Source organism: Neovison vison, chromosome 12 (assembly GCF_020171115.1).
Source record: "Neovison vison isolate M4711 chromosome 12, ASM_NN_V1, whole genome shotgun sequence".
In the NCBI taxonomy this organism is placed as follows: domain Eukaryota; kingdom Metazoa; phylum Chordata; class Mammalia; order Carnivora; family Mustelidae; genus Neogale; species Neogale vison.
The window spans coordinates 135,050,761-135,071,343 of record NC_058102.1 but is presented as its reverse complement, the minus strand read 5'-3'; the positions used below and the strand labels follow the sequence as shown (position 1 = coordinate 135,071,343).

The 20,583-nt window shown below is 38.2% G+C and overlaps 1 protein-coding gene across 1 annotated transcript in view; it reads right to left on the bottom strand.

Moving 5' to 3' along the window:
• Nucleotides 1–20,583, bottom strand: part of LOC122891190 (ankyrin repeat domain-containing protein 26-like) — a 131,633-nt gene that overhangs the window by 26,509 nt on the left and 84,541 nt on the right. Inside the window, exons 24-27 of the mRNA XM_044226681.1 lie at nucleotides 19,532–19,745; nucleotides 16,322–16,505; nucleotides 14,716–14,826; nucleotides 13,213–13,365 (exon numbers count right to left, since the gene is read on the bottom strand). Of these exons, the coding sequence (XP_044082616.1) occupies nucleotides 13,213–13,365; nucleotides 14,716–14,826; nucleotides 16,322–16,505; nucleotides 19,532–19,745 (662 nt within the window). The remainder of the gene's footprint in view (nucleotides 1–13,212; nucleotides 13,366–14,715; nucleotides 14,827–16,321; nucleotides 16,506–19,531; nucleotides 19,746–20,583) is intronic.

Sequence of the window (20,583 nt, the reverse complement as noted above, 5' to 3'; positions counted from 1 at the left end):
GCTGTCTTGGTGATCACAGCTTTGTAATAAAGCTTGAAATCAGGTAAGGTGATGCCGCCAGCTTTATTTTTGTTTTTCAACATTTCCTTAGCGATTCGGGGTCTCTTCTGATTCCATACAAATTTTAGGATTATTTGCTCCAGCTCTTTGAAGAATGCCGGTGGAATTTTGATCGGAATGGCATTAAAAGTATAGATTGCTCTAGGCAGTATAGACATTTTAACAATGGTTGATATCCAGGATCTATAATGAACTCCTCAAACTCAACCCACACGAAACAGACAAACACATCAAAAAATGGGCAGAAGATATGAACAGACACTTCTCCAATCAAGAAATACAAATGGCTATCAGATACATGAAAAAATGCTCATCATCATTAGCCCTCAGGGAGATTCAAATTAAAACCACATTGAGATATCACCTTACACCAGTTAGAATGGCCAAAATTAACAAAACAGGAAACAACATGTGTTGGAGAGGATGTGGAGAAAGGGGAACCCTCTTACACTGTTGGTGGGAATGTAAGTTGGTGCAGCCTCTTTGGAGAACAGTGTGGAGATTCCTCAAGAAATTAAAAATAGAGCTTCCCTATGACCCTGCCATTGCACTCCTGTGTATTTACCCCAAAGACACAGATGTCGTGAAAAGAAGGGCCATCTGTACCCCAATGTTTATAGCAGCAATGGCCACAGTCGACAAACTATGGAAAGAACCAAGATGCCCTTCAACGGAGGAATGGATAAAGAAGATGTGGTCCATATACACTATGGAGTATTATGCCTCCATCAGAAAGGATGAATACCCAGTAGCAACATGGACGGGACTGGAAGAGATTATGCTGAGTGAAATAAGTCAAGCAGAGAGAGTCAATTATCATATGGTTTCACTTATTTGTGGAGCATAACAAATAGCATGGAGGACAAGGGGCGTAAGAGAGGAGTAGGGAATTTGGGTAAATTGGAAGGGGAGGTGAACCATGAGAGACTATGGACTCTGAAAAACAGTCTGAGGGGTTTGAAGTGGCGGGGGGGGTGGGAGGTTGGGGTACCAGGTGGTGGGTATTGTAGAGGGCACAGCTTGCATGGATCACTGGGTGTGGTAAAAAATAATGAATACTGTTTATCTGAAAATAAATAAATTGGGAAAAAAAAAAAGCAAATCCAGGAAGACAAGGCCTATGGATGAAGCCAAAGCTATAAACCCTTTATTAAGACTTGAGAAGGACTTAAGGTGTGCCTCAAATTTCTTTAAGGATCTTAAGAGTGTGAGAGTTTGAAAGGCATTGTCAAATGAGAGCTGCACAGGAAACCTGAGGTGAAAGCTTATCTCAAAAGACCCGGGAGAATGGCTTTTCTAATGGCACGAAATCCAATCATATTCAAGGAAAACTCAAAAAACTAAGAGAATTATAGTAGCAAAAACACTGTTTGCGAGCTTGGACTAAAAGAGACCAATGTAGTACAAACTAAAAATAGGTCTTTGAGTCTTAGAATTCCCATCAGGAGGAAGCAGGCTGAAAAACAGGCTGAAAAAGCAGCTACAAATACGCATCATTCCTTATGAAAAGGACAGAACCAAGAGCTCAAAAAGTAAAGCAAACAGCCATGGAGAAGCATTCCCATGGTTAGGACTAAGTCCTCACTGAAGAACTGACAGCATGCTTCAGGGTGTGTTTCAAAACTGCTATGGACTAGTGTGCCTCCCATCTTCTTTCAATGGGAGAGTCCTTAGCAGGTTACCAGAGTGTTCCATTTTGAGTGGTAGAGAACTGTCTTACTTAATTCCCAAGTGCTCAGATGGAGAGGACTTGCACTCAAGGGACTATACTTCAGGCACCTTATCCCTGCGGTACCTGATTAAGATGGTAAGATCTTGGACTCAAGCCCAAACCCAATGGCAGGAGAACTGAGATTTGTGGGAGGTATGGGGGGGTGAGTGTATTTTTCATGTGGGAGGAATACAAAAAATTGTGGCCAGCGGGTAAATCATGCTGCTTTTAAAATGTGTCCATAGGTTTTTAAATATTCATTCCATTAAAAAAAAAAAAAAGACCATGGGCCTACCTTTGTGACTTTCCTCTAACAGAATATGGTGAATGTGATGCTCTGTGTATTCCAAGGCTAGGTTACAAAAGACAATAGAGCTTCTGCCTTGCTCTGCAGATCAGGCAGCTTTTTTTGGATTGGAATTTAGCCCCTCATCTTGTAAGAAAACTCAGGCCACAAAGAGTCTAGGTGTGCCAGTGTAAGTGTTTCGGCTGCCTGCCCCAACTATAGTCCTAGACAATAGCCAGCATCAACACCACCAGATGTGAGTGAACAAATCTTCAAACATTTCCATCCCCAAGCCTTTCAGCTGCCCCACCTGAAGCTAGGCGAAGAGAACAAGCTGCCCTAGCCAGACTTTTCCTAACAGTAGATTTGTGAACAAAATAAATGTTATTTATTTAAGCCACTAAACTTTGGGGAGTTTGTTAAGAAAAAACAGATAGAAAAATGGATGACAAAAAGAGTTAATAAGATACATACTCTATATATTAGAAATTGGTCTCCATTAAAGTGGGAAGTAAAAAAGGTTAAGATTATTTTTTTTTAATTTTAAAATATTTATTCATTTGGGAGAGGTACAGAGAGTCAGAGAACAAGCAAGGGGAGAGGCAGAAGAGAGGGAGGAGCAGACTCCCTGATGAGCTGGGAGCCTGACATGGGACTCGACAGGACCTGGAGATCATGACCTGAGCCGAAGGCAGACACTTAACCATCTGAGTCACACAGGTGCCCCTAAGATTAATTTAATAATGACAAACAGTGCTAATGAGAAGAAGCCCATAACTAGAAGCAAGACCTAAGAAGTTTTTCTTTCTGTTTTCCCCCATTTAGAGTGTCATTACCTGTGCAATTTTTATATATGACCTTTATTAAGTTGAAGTATATTCCTTCTAAACCTACTTTTTGAAGCTTTTTATCATGAATGGATTTTTTACTCTCTTATCATGAATGGATGTTGCACTTTGTCAAATGCTTTTTATAAAAGATTTTATTTATTTATTTGACAGACAGAGATCACAAGTAGACAGAGAGGCAGGCAGAGAGAGAGGGGGGAAGCAGGCTCCCCACCTAGCAGGGAGCTTGATACGGGGCTAGATCCCAGGACGCCAGAATCATGACCTGAGCCTAAGGCAGAGGATTTAACCCAATGAGCCACCCAGGTGCCCCTCAAATGCTTTTTCTACATCTTTTGAAATAATCAGATGATTCTTCTCCTTTTATTAATTTGGTGTATCACAATGATTGATTTGCAGATATTAAAACACCCCCATAACCTAGGAATAAATCCCATTTGATCATGGTGACGATTTTTTTAATGTATTATTGGATTCAGTTTGGAGTATTTTGTTGAGGATTTTTGCAACCATGTTCACCAAAGATACTGGCTTAGAGTTCTTTTTGTGGTGTCTTTGTCTCGTTTTGCTATCAGGGTAATACTGGCCTCATAGAGCGAATTTGGAGTTTTTCCTTCCTTTTCTGTTTTTTGGAATAGTTTGAGAATAGGTACTAACTCTTCCTTTAAAATGCTCGGTAGAATTTGCCTCTGGTCCTGGACTTGTGTTTGTTCATGGTTTTTGGATTAATGATTCCATTTCTTTGCTGGTTTTCAGTCTCTTCAAATTTTCTATTCTTGTTTCAGTTCTGGTAATTTATAAGTTTCTAGGAATTTATCCATTTCTTCTACATCGTCCATATTGTTGGCATATAGTCATTCATAATATTCTTTTATAACTGTGGTGTTGATTGTTATTTCTCCCCTCTCATCTGTGATTTTATTGGGGTGCTTTTTCTCTTCTTTCTGATAACTCTGGCTAAAACCTTATCGGTTTTATTAATTTTTTCAAAGACCAGCTCCTGGTTTCATTGATCTCTCCTATTTTTGTCTTTTTAAATTTTCTATAGTGTTTACTTCTGCTCTAACTTTAAAAAAAATATTTGAGAGAGAGAGAAAGTGGGGAGAGGGTCAAATGGAGAGGGAGTAGAGAATCCTCAAGTAGACTCCCTGCTGAGCACAGAGCCAGAAGCAGGGCTCAATCCCAGGACTCTGAGATCATGACCTGAGCTGAAATCAAGAGTCTGCTGCTTAACCAACTGAGCTACCTACTACTACTACTGCTCTAATTTTTATTATCTCCTTCCTTCTGCTGCCTTTAGGCTTCATTTGTTGTTCTTTTTCTAGCTTCTTTAGGTGATGGTTAGGTTGTTGTAGATTTTTCTTATTTCTTGAGATAGGCCTGCATTGCTATATACTTCCCTCTTAGAACCATATTTACTGTGTCTCAAAAGTTTGGTCAATTGTGTTTTCATTTTCATTTGCTTCCATGTATTTTTAAAAATTTATTCTCTTATTTCCTCATTGGTCCATTCATTGTTTAGTAGAATGTTACTTAGCCAACATGTATTTGTGGTCTTTCAGATTGTTTCCTGTAGCTGACTTCTAATTTAATAGTATTGTGATCAGAAAAGGTGCATGGTATGACTTCAATCTTCTTGTATTTATTAAGACCGGTTTTGTGGGTATTATGGAGGGCACGTATTGCATGGAGCACTCGGTGTGGTGCGTAAACAATGAATTTGGGAACACTGAAAAAAAATTAAATTTTAAAGAAAGACTTGTTTTGTTGCCTAATATGTGATCTATTCTACAGAATGTTCCAGAATGTGTATTCTGTTGTTTAAGAATGGAATATTTTGAATATATCTCCTTAGTCCATCTAGTCCAATGCATCATATAAAGCCACTGTCTCTTTGTTGACTTTCTGACCTGTCTATTGATGTAAGTGGTGAGTTAAAGTACCCAACTATTGATTATTTCTATTCCTTCCTAAAATATCTGAAGTGTACATTGTCTTCATGGATACTTTTGCAATTGGGAATAAAAGAAATGAATTTCATTTAAAACATATATAATAAAATTAAAGGACCCTAGTATTACTGTATTATTATCAATTAGTTCTTTTATGTTAGTCATTAATTGTTTTATATACTTGGGTGATCCCATGTTGGGTGCATAAATATTTACAACAGATAGTTCTTTTTCCTGTCAGATTGTCCTCTTCATTATGATATAGTGCTCTTGTCTCTTACTGCAGTCGTTCTTTTAGACTCTGTTTTGTCCAATGTAAGTATTACTATTCTGGCTTTCTTTTTATATCCATTTGCAGGATACATGCTTTTTTCATCCCATGACTTCCAATCTGCAGGTGTCCTTAGGACAAAAATAAAACTCTTGCAAGTGGCTTATACATGGGTCTTGATTTTTTCTTATTCTTCTTCTTTTTTTTTATTTTTTTTAAAGATTTTTATTTATTTATTTGAGAGAGACAGTGAGAGAGAGCATGAGCGAGGAGAAGGTCAGAGAGCGAAGCAGACTCCCCATGGAGCTGGGAGCCTGATGTGGGACTCGATCCCGGGACTCCAGGATCACGCCCTGAGCCGAAGGCAGTCGTCCAACCAACTGCGCCACCCAGGCGTCCCTTATTCTTCTTCTTTTTAATCCACTCTGACATCCTATGTATTTTGATTGGAGCACTTACCCCATTTATATCCAAAGTAATTATTGATAGATATGTATTTGTCATTTTACTACTTGCTTTGTGGTTGTTTCTAGAGATTTTCTCTGATCATTTTTTGTGTCTTTGATGTTTTACTGGTTTTCTTTAGTGATGTATTTGGATTTCTTTCTCCTCTTTGAGTGTTTATCAGTGGTTTTGTTTTCTTTTTAGAGAGGGCATGAGTGGAGTGGGGAGAGGGAAAGAGAATCTTAAGCAGACTCCATGGCCAGAATAGAGTGGAGTGCAGGGCTCAATCTCACAACCCTGAGATTATGACCTGAGCTGAAATCAAGTCAGATGCTTAACCAACTAAGCCACACAGACACCACTATTAGGGGGGTTTGATACATAATTTGTATATAACCTCTTCTGCATATAGCAGTCTATATTAAGCTGCTGGTCTTTAAGTTTGAGCCCATTCTTTTCTCTTCTTCTTCCCATGCTTTAGGTAAAGTATTATATTTTATATCCTTTTTTCCTGAGTTCCTTAACTTATTTTTTATATAAATGTTCATTTTTGCTACTTTTGTGTTTCCTGCCTTTATACTGTCACATTTTGTCTCTTCTTTCCACTCAAAGAGTCCCCTTTAATATTTCTTGTGGGGCTAATTTAGTAGTCACAAACTCCTTTAGTTTTTATCTGGGAAACTCTATCTCTCCTATTCTGAGTAATAGGCTTGCTGGATAGAGTATTCTTGGCTACAGATTTTTCTCATTCACCACGTTGAATAGATAATACCACTCCCTTCTGGCTTGCACAGTTTCTGCTGAAAAAGTTCCTGCTAGCCTTAAGGGGTTTCCCCTGAAAGTTACTGACTTGTTCTCCTGCTTTTAAGATGTTTCCTTTATCAGTATATTTTGCAAATTCAGTTACAATAGGTCTTGGTGTTAGCCTACTATTGTTGATTTGGATAGTTTTCTGTGTCTCCTGGATCTTGATGTCTGTTGCCTTCCCAAGATTAGGGACATTTTCAGCTATATTTCTAGAAACAAGTTTTCTTACACCTTTTTTCTCTCTTCTTCTACTGGGACTCCTGTAACATGAATGTTATTACATTTGATGGAGTCACTGAGTTCCCTAGGTCTGGTCTCATTTTGCATAATTCTTCTTTCTCCCCCTTCTTTGGCTTCATTGCTTTCCATTACTTTGACTTCTTAGTTGTTAATTTGTTCCTCTGTTTTTTCCAGCCTGCTGTTCATTGAATTACGTGTGTTTCTTAGGCTCATTTATTCCACTCTTCAACTCTGACTCTTTTTTAACTCTTTTATCTCTGTTGTAAGGGTCTCACTGATGTTGTCATTCTTTTCTCAAGTCCAGTGAGTGTCCCTATGATCACTGCTTTAAATCCTCCATCAGCCATGATATTTACATCTGTCTCACTTCAATCTCTGGACCCGTGGCTTTATCCTGTTCTTTCATTTGAGATAAATGCCTCTGTTTTCTCATTTTATCTAAGTCTCTGCCAGCTTCTCTGTGTTATAAAAGCCAGTTATGTCATCTGCTCCCAAAAGTAATGGACTTATGCAAAAAGACGTCATGTAGCACCCAGGGTCTCGTGCTTAGGGGAGTATGTCTAGTGTGTGCAGCATGCACTCTGCTGTTGTGTTCTGGCTGCTCTATCCTTCAGGCCAGACATCTGCAGAGGCACTCCCTCACTGCTGTGGGCAGTGTTTGGTATCTGGCCTGAATGTAGCAACTTTTAACTAGTTGTGCCCTGGTATGCTTGTAAAATGAGACCTGTCACCAACTCCACTGGAACTGAGGCCTTCCTGAATCTGGTCCAATGAGGTGTGGGCAGGGGCTTGTGCTGATTTTCTGGGGGAAAGGCCTGCTGTGGTGGAACTGAGGCAAGAATGATTGAGCAGGGCAGTTCCACTGGAGTACGAGGGGATGGTGCTCGGTGTAAGCAGTTTAGGCAGCCAGTGTCAGAGCTGCACTGCTTCCCACAGATGGCTCTGTGCTTGTGCTGAGGGGCACTGGAGGGAAATGGTACCAGCTGGTTCCTTTGTTCCTAGAGGGCGTTCACAGTGTTCTCTGTGAACACTGCCTCTCAGGGAAATGCTCTAAAAAGAGTGAGTAATTTCCCTACTGTATGCCCCAGACACTGTCCAGATCACTGTTTCCATGCTGTATGCTCCCGGGTTGTTTGCCTGCCTCTTCTCCAAGAGCAGCACAGTGCACTACAAGCTCTATCCCAGCCAAGCCCAATCACCTTTAGAATTCCAGGTTTTAAGCCCCCCTAGTTGTAAGAACTCATGAAATTAAGCTCTCACTTTCCAGTGTAGACAGTGGCTACAGGGAAATGTTCTTTTTGCACAGTCCCGTGTCTCGCTCCTGCCCTTCTCCATGACCATGACTCCCTCTCCTCTGCAGCAGCCAGGATCTGTTTCTCTCCTAAACCACCTCTCTGTACTTCCTACCTTCTTTGGTGTGGCCTCTTCTCTCAAATAGTGGACTTTGTTCTGTTAGTCTTTAGGGATTAGGTAAACCTAGGCTCCTCTTACTCTGCCACCATCTTCTTTTCTCTTGAGATATCTTTCTAAGTTTCCCTTCAATTACAAATTATTACAACTGGCAGGAACGCATTTTGAGATTTCCCCCTCAAGTTAGGGGAAAAGAAAAACTCACAAGCAGGGAGACAATATGATTTGAAGTATAATAGCTAAAAAACTAGAAATGGTTCAATAACCAAAATTTGACCTTTTACCTGATTTCCATTAACTGAAATTCTAAAAGAAATAGACAGCTTTGAGTAATTTTTAATCAATCTAATACTCAATCTTTATTCTGCTTTCATCAGTGAGGAAATAAAGAGAACATTATGGAATCATTTTTAATCTTTTCAGTAGAAAACCAAAGATACTGTCCTTTGGCATTATTTAAATCGAGTATAACTTCTCCTTTATCTTACTCCAAGCTTATTTATGTGGGGAGGTAAGTAAGACCATCTCGTCTTTATGTTGTGCCACAAAGCTTTCCCATATCATACAAACTGATATGGGAAATCAGTTTGGAATTCAAACTGATTATCTACTATTTGTCTCTGAGAACTCCATTAAATAAAACCTGATAATTTACAGCTGTGTTCTTGAAATAATGTAATAAATGTTTATTCCATTAACTACGTATTGAGCCATTAAAGTACATATCTTTCTATTTAAACTAAAAGAAGATGGATAAAGACAACTGTGTTTTCTGACAATGTAGGATCTGTGCCAAGAACAGGATCAACACCAGTGTTATACACAAGAACCAGGTCAAAAGAGTATCTAATTGTGAGTTGCAATTTTGGATTAGCAAGATTTCAAAACAGGAAAGTTAAACGCCCAGAGTTCATCTTTTCCTTCCTAGATGGTGAAATTTATGGATGAGTCTACACTTTATAACAAGTTCATAAAACATAATGAAGTAAATAGTAGACAGCAGATCCTACAACCAAGATTTCATGAAAATGGATATGGGAAGCACTGAGTGAGAGACTGAAGATATGAATGGAGAAAAGAAACAAGACTCTAGCTTTTTGAGCCTAACTTCTCATCAGATCATGGAGTCAGCAAGGCATAAGTTGGTAAAACTCTCCTTTTTAAGAAGCAAAAAATGTCTACAGGAGTAAGGTTAAGTTCTACTACAGTAACTTTTTATTATTACATAAGTGAGCGGTAATTTGCAAGAGGACAAGGGAAGATGTCTCAGAAAATTTGATTGGAGAGTGACATAAGGATAGACATATAGATCATTGTATTAGAATTGACCTTCTAAAAAGAAAATGCTACATTATGGTGAACTGATGTACAACGAGGGTATAAAACAAATGGAATAAGAATAGTCTTTTTAGGGGCGCCTGGGTGGCTCAGTGGGTTGAGCCGCTGCCTTTGGCTCGGGTCATGATCTCGGGGTCCTGGGATTGAGTCCCGCATTGGGCTCTCTGCTCAGCGGGGAGCCTGCTTCCTCTCTCTCTCTCTGCCTGCCTCTCTGCCTACTTGTGATCTCTCTCTGTCAAATAAATAAATAAAATCTTTAAAAAAAATAAGAGCTAAAACTATAAAACTCATAGAAAAAAAATAGGTGTATCATTTGTGACTGGATTTGGCAACAGTTTCTTAGATATGACACCAAAAGACAAAAAATGATTAAGTATATTTCATCAAAATTAAAAACGTCTTTGCTTCAAACGTCACCATCAATAAAGTGAAAAGTCAATCTACTGAATAAAAGATTTCAAAATCTTATATCTGATAAGGGATCTGTATTTGAGATATGCAAATAACTCTTACAATAATGAAAAGACAACCCAATAAAGAAATGGGAAAATAATTGATTCAGTCTATAAGGAAGATATAGAAATGGATAATAACACACATAAAAAGATGAGATGCTCAACATAATTAAGTTTCTGTGTTTTTTTTAACATCTTAATTATTTGACAGACAGAGAACACAAGCAGGGGGAGCTGCAGAGGGAGAGGGAAAAGCAGGCCCTCTGCTGAGCAGGGAGCCTAATGCAGGGCTTAATGCCGGAGGCATCACAATTCCAGACTGCAAGCTCTATGACAAAGCTGTCATCATCAAGACAGTGTAGTACTGACACAAAAACAGACACATAGATCAATGAAACAGAATAGAGAGCCCAGAAATGGACCCTCAGGTCTATGGTCAACTAATCTTCAACAAAGCAGGAGAGAATGCCCAATGGAAAAAAGACAGTCTCTTCAACAAATGGTGTTGGGAAAATTGAACAGCCACAAGCAGAAGAATGAAACTGGACCATCTTCCTATACCACATGCAAAACTAGACTCCAGATGGATGAAAGACCTCAATATGAGACAGGAATCCATCATAATCTTTGAGGAGAACACAGACGGCAACCTCTTTGACCTCAGCTGCAGCAAGTTCTTCCTAGAAACATCCCCAAAAGCAAGGGAGAAAGGGCAAAAATGAACTATTGGGACTTCATCAAGAGCAAAAGCTTTTGCACAGCAAAGGAAATAGTCAACACAACCAAAAGACAACTGACAGAATGGGAGAAGATAATTGCAAACGACATATCAGATAAAGGGCTAGTATCCAAAATCTATAAAGATCTCATCATACGCAACACCCAAAGAAGAAATAATCCAATCAGGCAATGGGCAGAGGACATGAACAGACACTTCTGCAAAGAAGACACCCAAATGGCCAACAGACAGATGAAAAAGTGCTCAACATCACTTGGCATCAAGGAAATACAAATCAAAACTACACTGAGATACCATCTTATACTAGTCAGAATGGTTAAAATTAACAAGTCAGGAAACATCAGGTGTTGGCAAGGAGGCAAAGAAAGGGGAACCCTCCTACACTGTTGGTGGAAATGTAAGCTGGTGCACCCACTCTGGAAAACAGCATGGAGGTTCCTCAAGAAATTGAAAATAGAGCTACCCTATGACCCAGCAACCACACTACTGAGTATTTACCCTAAAGATACAAATGTAGGGATCCGAAGGGACACGTGCATCCAAATGTTTATAGCAGCAATGTCCATAATAGCCAAACAATGGAAAGAACCTAGATGTCCATCAACAGATGAATGGATAAAGAAGATGTGGTATATACACACAATGGACTACTAGGCAGCCATCAAAAGAAATAAAATCTTGCCATTTGCAATGACGTGGATGGAACTAGAGGGAGGGTATTATGCTGAGTGAAATAAGTCTATCAGAGAAAGACAATTATGATATGAGCTCTCTGATATGGAGGAATTTGAGAAGCAACGTGGGGGGTTTGGGGAGTAGGAAAGGAAAAAATGAAACAAGATGGGACTGGGGAGGGAGACAAACTCTTAATCTCAGGAAACAAACTGAGGGTTGCTGGAGAAGAGGGAGGTGCAAGGAATGGGATGGCCAGGTGATGAACATTGGGGAGGGCATATGCTAAGCTGAATGTTGTGAATTGTGTAAGACTGATGAATCACAGACCTTTACCCCTGAAACAAATAATACATTATATGTTCATTAAAAATAAAAAGACTGAGAGATGGTGAAATCGACCCAATTAACTGAGAGGATAAAATGTGATGGCAGGAAAATAAAAATAGATGTCCAGACAATAATGAAATGAACGTTCACAGCAGCATTATTAATGGCTAAAAAGAGGAAACGACCCAAAGGTGCATCAAATGATGAATGAACAAGGGTTTTAGCCCACAATGGAGTACTGTTTGATAATAAGGAATGAAACACTGATATATGCTATGACACAGGTAAACCCCAAAAACATTAAGTGAGGGAAGCTAGTCACAAAGGAAAACACATTGTGTGATTCCCCATATATGAAATATTCAGAATGGGAAACACTATTGAGGCAGAAAGTAGACTGGTGGTTGCGTGAGCCTGGGGGCAAGGATTAAGGGTTTCTTTTCAGGGTATGCAGCCATCAAAAGAAACGAAATCTTGCCATTTGCGACAACATGAATGGAACTAGAGCGTATCACGCTTAGCGAAATAAGTCAAGCAGAGAAAGACAACTATCATATGATCTCCCTGATATGAGGAAGTGGTGATGCAACATGGGGGCTTAAGTGGGTAGGAGAAGAATCCATGAAACAAGATGGGATAGGGAGGGAGACAAACCATAAGTGACTCTTAATCTCAGAAACAAACTGTGGGTTGCTGCAGGGAGGGGGGTTGGGAGAAGGAGGGTAGGGTTATGGACATTGGGGAGGGTATGTGCTTTTGGGTAAATTGGAAGGGAGGTGAACCATGAGAGACTATGGACTCTGAGAAACAATCTGAGGGGTTTGAAGTGGCGGGGGGTGGGAGGTTGGGGTACCAGGTGGTGGGTATTATAGAGGGCACGGCTTGCATGGAGCACTGGGTGTGGTGAAAAAATAATGAATACTGTTTTTCTGAAAATAAATAAATTAGAAAAAAAAACGTCCTACTTGATGGCAGTAATGGTTGCACAATTCCATCAATATACCCAAACATTGAACTACAAATATTAAATGGGTGAATTGTATGGAATGTGCATTCCATCTCAATACAGCTTTAAAAAAATCCAAATAAGACAATTTTCTTAAACATTCTATTAAACATTATCTTCTGCTTTTACATAGCTTAGCTCATGATGGTAACAGAGAGATCATTAAAAAACATTATTTAGCACACCTGGGTGGCTCAGTTGGTTAAGCATTCAACTCAGGATTTTAGCTCAGGTCATGATCTTATGGGTCATGGAATCAAGCCAGCATGGGGCTCTCTGCTGGGCAGGGGTCTGCTTGAAATTCTTTCCATCTCCCTCTGCCTCTCCAACTGCCTCCACCACAAATAAATAAATAAGTCTTTTTAAAAAATTATTTAGTAGGAAAAAAGTCCCAATTTCTGTGAAGAATGATGTATAAGTTTCAACTTTCCTAAGGGTAACTACTATAAGAAAAAATGTATAAAACAAATAACAGAATGAAAGTCAAAGTTTAAGATAAGTACATTGTGAAGATACTAAAATTATACTAAATTAATTATAATGAAAAATAGAAGGAAGTGGTCCATGGAAATAAGCATCCTAAAACACTTCATATTATTTAACCAACTACAGATTAACTTGACACGTGACATTTCATACATACCTGATTCATACTCTGAGCCAGTTTTTCCTTTAAGTCTTTTACCTCATCTTCTAAATTCATACGACAACGTGATGTCACCTCCAGTGAAGCCTCTGACATAGATGGTTTTTTTAGGGTATTGGCCAGTTCTTCTTGAAGTTGTCTCACAGCAACCTAATAAGACATTTCTGTTACTGGTTTTATAAATCACCTTACTATTAAATTATGTTAACAATATATAACTTTGACCTATGTACTTGGAAAATTTCACTACAAACATCAATTCATGTTCTTTTCCTAACATGTATACATTATGGCTGTTTAATGAATTTGGCTAAAGACACAAAAAGATGTTATCTGCCTAGTCAGTATTATGTTACTTAGATAATTAATTCAGCCCCACTATCCTTTCCTAGTGGGTGAATTTTCCCAAAGCTTCCCAATCGACTGAAGTCTCAAAAAGAAATGGGTATATAGGTGGGACTAGCATTGGTCAAGTCTACAGTATGAAATGTTTTCCCTCTTTTTTATTAGAGGCTTCAATTAATGTCAGAGTTCCACACATGTTCAATCCTCTGCTCAAATCCTTTTAATAGATAACTATCTCAGAACGTAAGTGAAGTCATTCTAATGGCCTTCAAGACCCTAGATGACCTGGCTTTCACCTCTCTCCATGACCTCCATTCCTGCTACACAAGGATCCTGCCACCCCTCATTAATCTGAAAATGGAGATCCAATGCCCAATTAATAAATAACAGAGATACAGTTCTCTTTGTGTTGGATAAACTTAGGCCCAAATGATAGTAACTGAGATTTGAAATGAGCAAATTATTTGTAAAATTGCTTAAAAAATTATAAATAGCAGTGGGAAGATTAAATCAAATATAGTTTTGCTAAAGCTCATCACAATAGTCCCAAATTATGATTTCATGAAAAGGAAGGGCCTGCAAAGGATTAAAAGGTCATAAGGATACATGATTTCAGACTAAAAATTCAAATTTATATAAATAAGAATAAAATTATGCCAACCTAAAATGTATATAAAGCTACTATGTATAGTTTGCATAAATGTATAAATATATAAAAGTATATATGTATATAAATATATATATTTATACTTATAAACATATACTTATATATATGTATAAAAAGTACTGAGATACTGTACTTTTTATTCAGTTCACTTGGGAAATCTGGAGCTAACTGTCAAGTTAATCCACTTAATTGAATCTCAATTTCAAAATATGCATGCTTTAAAAATCCTCTATACTTGCAGTGTTGGCTTTTAAAATATATGTACATACATACATGGAGAAAATATATATATACAAATATATATGTACACATATATATATACACAGATATGAAGTGTATATATATATACACACACACACACACATATGTACACACATGTAGATAAAACAATAATTTCAGAAAATAAAATATATATGCATACAAATACATACACAAGTGTACTTCAAAATAACTAAAGAAAATACCCCAGAACTCCTTTTGTTACCCACTTCTATCTCCTCTTGTTTGCAAAGGTGATTCTTTAGAATTCCATCTTGTAATATTCTGGCATCCTGTTCTCGACAAAGTTGTTTTTCAGTATAATACCGTTCTTCCACAACCTAAAGACATATTTTCATTAGGATTTTGGATGACACCGTTAAAAAAAAATCAACACATACTGTTTCCTGTTTTGTTAATTTTGGCCATTCTAACTGGTGTAAGGTGATATCTCAATGTGGTTTTAATTTGAATCTAGTGTTGGAGAGGATGTGGAGAAAGGGGAACCCTCTTCCACTGTTGGTGGGAATGCAAGTTGGTGGAGCCACTTTGGAGAACTGTGTGGAGATTCCTCAAGAAATTAAAAATAGAGCTTCCCTATGACCCTGCCATTGCACTCCTGGGTATTTGCCCCAAAGATACAGATGTCGTGAAAAGAAGGGCCATCTGTACCCCAATGTTAATAGCAGCAATGGTCATGGTCGCCAAACTATGGAAAGAACCAAGATGCCCTTCAACGGATGAATGGATAAGGAAGATGTGGTCCATATACACTATGGAGTATTATGCCTCCATCAGAAAGGATGAATACCCAACTTTTGTAGCAACATGGACGGGACTGGAAGAGATTCTGCTGAGTGAAATAAGTCAAGCAGAGAGAGCCAATTATCATATGGTTTCACTTATTTGTGGAGCATAACAAATAGCATGGAGGACAAGGGGTGTTAGAGAGGAGAAGGGAGTTGGGGCAAATTGGATAGGGAGGTGAACCACGAGAGACTATGGACTCTGAAAAACAATCTGAGGGGTTTGAAGTGGCAGGGGGGTGGGAGGTTGGGGTACCAGGTGGTGGGTATTATAGAGGGCACGGATTGCATGGAGCCCTGGGTATGGTGAAAAAATAATGAATGCTGTTTTTCTAAAAATAAATAAATTGGAAAAAATCAAAAGCTTAAGAGAACTTAAAAAACTGTTCAAAAGAAGTAGCCTTTTTAAATACAAAGATTTTTATCCTACACGAATAATTCAAATTTTAATTTAAATGACAGCTAAATTTGTCATAGATATACAGGTAGATATAGTATGTGAAATAAAATTTCTTTACAAAACATTTAACTAATTCCATCAGAGTCTCAAGGTGATTTAGCCTATATTTTAATATAAAAGATCCAAAACCGGGGTGCCTGGGTAGCTCAGTTGCTTAAGTGTCTTACTCTTGGTTTCAGCTCAGGTCATGATCTCAAGGATTTAAGATCGAAGCCTAAGTCAGGCTCTGCACTCAGAGTCTGCTTGAGATTCTTATCCCTCCTTTTCCCTCCCCCTCTACACTTTCCCCTACTCATGCTCTCTCTCTCTAAAAATAAATATTTTTTAAAAAGTAGCCAACATGCATATTTATGTCAATTTACCCTCCATCCCTTCATTCAGAAAATATACATAGGGTTTATATGAGAAGCCAAGAATTCCAATAAATTAATGATTTTAGCTATAAATATCATAGTTCCTATTCGTATAAAACTAAATTTTTTATCTATTTTATACCTAAGTAATATACATTAAATCAAAGGGATATTATAAATAATAGTGATAGAAATATGCAATATTTATCAGACTTACCTGATTGAAATTATTTCTTACATTCCTCAATTCTGCATCTAGTGCTCTAAGCTTAAAATCAAGTTCTTGTTTTATTTCAACTTCTTTCTTATACTGCTCTTCTCTTTTTGTTAGTTGCTCCTGAATCTTTTCATATAACATTTCAGCGTTTCTTCTTTTTTGTTTTTCTTGTTTTAAAGTTAATCTGCAAATAAATGTGCTTATTTTAAAAGTTGTTTTGTAAACAATAAAAAGCTCATGTTATGAACTGGTGCCACATATGCTGGTTTATTATCCAAATGAAATTTGTATGTTCTCATTTTTTTTCCTTTCTAGGGCTCATGTTTGTAATTTCTCACTTCAATCTCTTCCAAAAGGTGTATATAATTGAAAAGAAGCAATGAAAAAGCATTATGCTGCTTAGTACTAATATCTCTGGGAGACATCTCTGGGAGATACTAGGGAAAGGAAATTTGAAATTATTCAAGAAAGATTGGAAAATTATTGTTTTGTCCACATACTCATAATTACTCCTCCACTAGAGAACATAATTTAGTTACTATTTAAAAAGAGAAGTTCCTGTCTCACATTGAGGCCTTTTATCCATTTTGAGTTTAACTTTGTGTACGGTGTAAGAGAATGGTCGAGTTTTTCTCTTCTACATGGATAAAAGACCTCAATGTGAGACAGGAATCCATCAGAATCCTAGAGGAGTACATAGGCAGTAATCTCTTCGATATCAGCCACAGAAACTTCTTTCAAGATATGTCTCCAAAGGCAAAGGAAACAAAAGCGAAGATGAACTTTTGGGACTTCATCAAAATCAAAAGCTTCTGCACAGCCAAAGAAACAGTCAAGAAAACAAAGAGGCAACCCACGGAATGGGAGAAGATATTTGCAAATGACAGTACAGACAAAAGGTTGATATCCAGGATCTATAAGAACTCCTCATACTCACACACAAAAGAGACAATCATATAAAGAAATGGGCAGAAGATATGAACAGACCCTTCTCCAATGAAGACACACAAATGGCTATAGACACATGAAAAACTATTCATCACTAGCCATCAGGGAGATTCAAAATAAAAACACATTGAGATATCGCCTTACACCAGTTAGAATGGCCAAAATTAGCAAGACAGGAAACAACATGTGTTGGAGAGGATGTGGAGAAAGAGGAACCCTCTTCCACTGTTGGTGGGAATTCAAGTTGGTGCAGCCACTTTGGAGAAGAGTGTGGAGATTCCACGAGAAATTAAAAATAGAGCTTCCCTATGACCCTGCAATTGCACTACTGGCTATTTACCCCAAAGATATAGATGTAGTGAAAAGAAGGGCCATGTGTACCCCAGTGTTTATAGCAGCAATGGCCATGGTCGCCAAACTATGGAAAGAACCAAGATAACCTTCAACAGACGAATGGATAAGGAAGATGTGGTCCATATACACTATGGGGTATTATGCCTCCATCAGAAAGGACAAATACCCAACTTTTGTAGCAACATGGACGGGACTGGAAGAGATTCTGCTGAGTGAAATAAGTCAAGCAGAGAGAGTCAATTATCATATGGTTTCACTTATTTGTGGAGCAAAACAAATAGCATGGAGTACATGGGGAGATAGAGAGGAGAAGGGAGTTGGGGGAAATTGGAAAGGGAGGTGAACCACAAGAGACTATGGACTCTGAAAAACAATCTGAGGGGTTTGAAGTGGCAGGGGGGTGGGAGGTTGGGGTACCAGGTGGTGCGTGTTAGAGAGGGCACGGATTGCATGGAGCACTGGGTGTGGTGCAAAAATAATGAATACTGGATTGCTGAAAATAAATAAAAAATAAGTTAAATAACTTTTTAAAAAATCAAAAAAAAATAAGTTCCTGTTTATAAAGAAGTTATAATTCACTACAAATAAATAGCTACTTCATGAAACATCACAAGTAAGGTAGTGTACGACAGCATCTGCAGATGCATTTACACAATGTACACCCACAGATTACTGTGATCTAGGACTAGGCTAGGGAGTCGAATATCTGTTGCCCTATGATTTTTATGTTTCTTCTTCTGAAATACTCTCAATTTACCTTGTTGATTATTATTCATTTCATTTTTTTCAATATTTTATATATTTGATAGAGAGAACACAAAAAGGTGGAGTAGCAGGCAGAGGGAGAGGGAAAAGCAGGCTCCCCACTGAGCAAGAAGCCCAATGGGAGACTCAATCCCAGCACCCCGGGATCATGACCTGCAAAAGGCAGACACTTAACCAACTGAGCCATCCAGGTGCCCCTGCTCCATTTTTTTCCCAATTATACACAGATTTTAATTCAGGTAAAGAAGTACAAGGAACACTGGGAGAATTTGGTAATTGTGAGACAACATTTTCACAGAACACAATGTGTTTATTTTAATCTCTTCAGTGGAGGTTTTTTAAAAAGTATCTTAAAAGCCTTCTGTTGAAGATTATACATGTAAATTTGGACTGTAACTCTATAATAGAAACATGGATTATTTTGGTGAAAATGGTCTATAGCAAATTTTCAGTTTTAGATAACAGAATACTCAGATATAGAGCTTGTTAATTCTCATTGCAGGTGACACTCAAATTACACATTTATACATCTTGTTTTTAATTTACTTTTTATTTATTTTCAGCATTACAGTATTCATTATTTTTGCACCACACCCAGTGCTCCATGCAATCCGTGCCCTCTATAATACCCACCACCTGGTACCCCAACCTCCCACCCCCCACACCTTCAAAACCCTCAGATTGTTTTTCAGAGTCCATAGTCTCTCATGGCTCACCTCCCCTTCCAATCTCCCCCAACTCCCTTCTCCTCTCTATCTCCCCATGTACTCCATGCTATTTGTTATGCTCCACAAATAAGTGAAACCATATGATAATTGACTCTCTCTGCTTGACTTATTTCACTCAGCATAACATATAATGTATTATTGGTTTCCCCTATCATCCATTGATGTATTATTTTGAAGAATCTCATACTTCACAATACTAAAGAAGTTTTCTTCCCTATAAAATCCCAGAAGGTAAGTTAGCAATTTCAAAACTTCTATGCATCTGTAGATAAAAGTAAATAATTCAAAGGGTGCCTTGCTGGCTCAACTGGTAGAGCATGCGACTCTTGATCTCACTCTTGACTTCAAGCCCTATTTAAAAAAAAAACACACAAGGTAAATAGGCCAAGTATTTCCTTAAACCAAGATATCATACCTCAAACTGCAGAGTTCATGCTCCCATTCTACTTTTTGAAGCTCCAACTTAGATATCATTTCTTTTGTTTCTGATAGCTCCTTTTGTAGTCCCTTAGCCATATTTTCCATTTTTTTATTTTTTCTTTTAAGTTGTCCACAGTGATATTTTATAAGTTCTATTAATCTTTCATATGAAAGAACCGCATGCTGGATTTTCAATAAACTGACAGAATCTACATCAGAGAAAAAATAAAAACAAATAAAATATATAGGGCACCTGGGTGGCTCAGCTGGTTAAGCATCTGACCTTTGGTTTCAGCTCAGGTCATACATAACCCCAGATTCGTCGGATCGAGCCCTGCATTGGGCTCCACTCAGCACAGAGTCTTCTTGAGATTCTTTCCACCCTTCCTCCCTCCAGCTCTGTTCTTTCCCACAGCCCCAGTCATGTTCGTTCTCAAATAAATTAATTAAATATAAAAAAGAAAAAATATATGAGTACTTTTTTCCAATTTACTTATTTTTAGAAAAACAGTATTCATTATTTTTTCACCACACCCAGGGCTCCATGCAATCCGTGCCCTCTATAATACCCACCACCTGGTACCCCAAACTCCCACCCCCCCGCCACTTCAAACTCCTCAGATTGTTTTTCAGAGTCCATAGTCTCTTGTGGTTCACCTCCCCATCCAATTTACCCAAACTCCCTTCTCCTAACATCCCTTGTCCTCCATGGTATTTGTTATGCTCCACAAATAAGTGAAACCATATAATAATTGACTCTCTCTGCTTGACTTATTTCACTCAGCATAATCTCTTCCAGTCCCGTCCATGTTGCTACAAAAGTGGGTATACATCCTTTCTGATGGAGGCATAATACTCCATAGTGTATATGGACCACATCTTCCTTACCCATTCGTCCGTTGAAGGGCATCTTGGTTCTTTCCATAGTTTGGCGACCATGGCCATTGCTGCTATAAACATTGGGGCACAGATGGCCCTTCTTTTCACGACATCTGTATCTTTGGGGTAAATACCCAGGAGTGCAATTGTAGGGTCATAGGGAAGCTC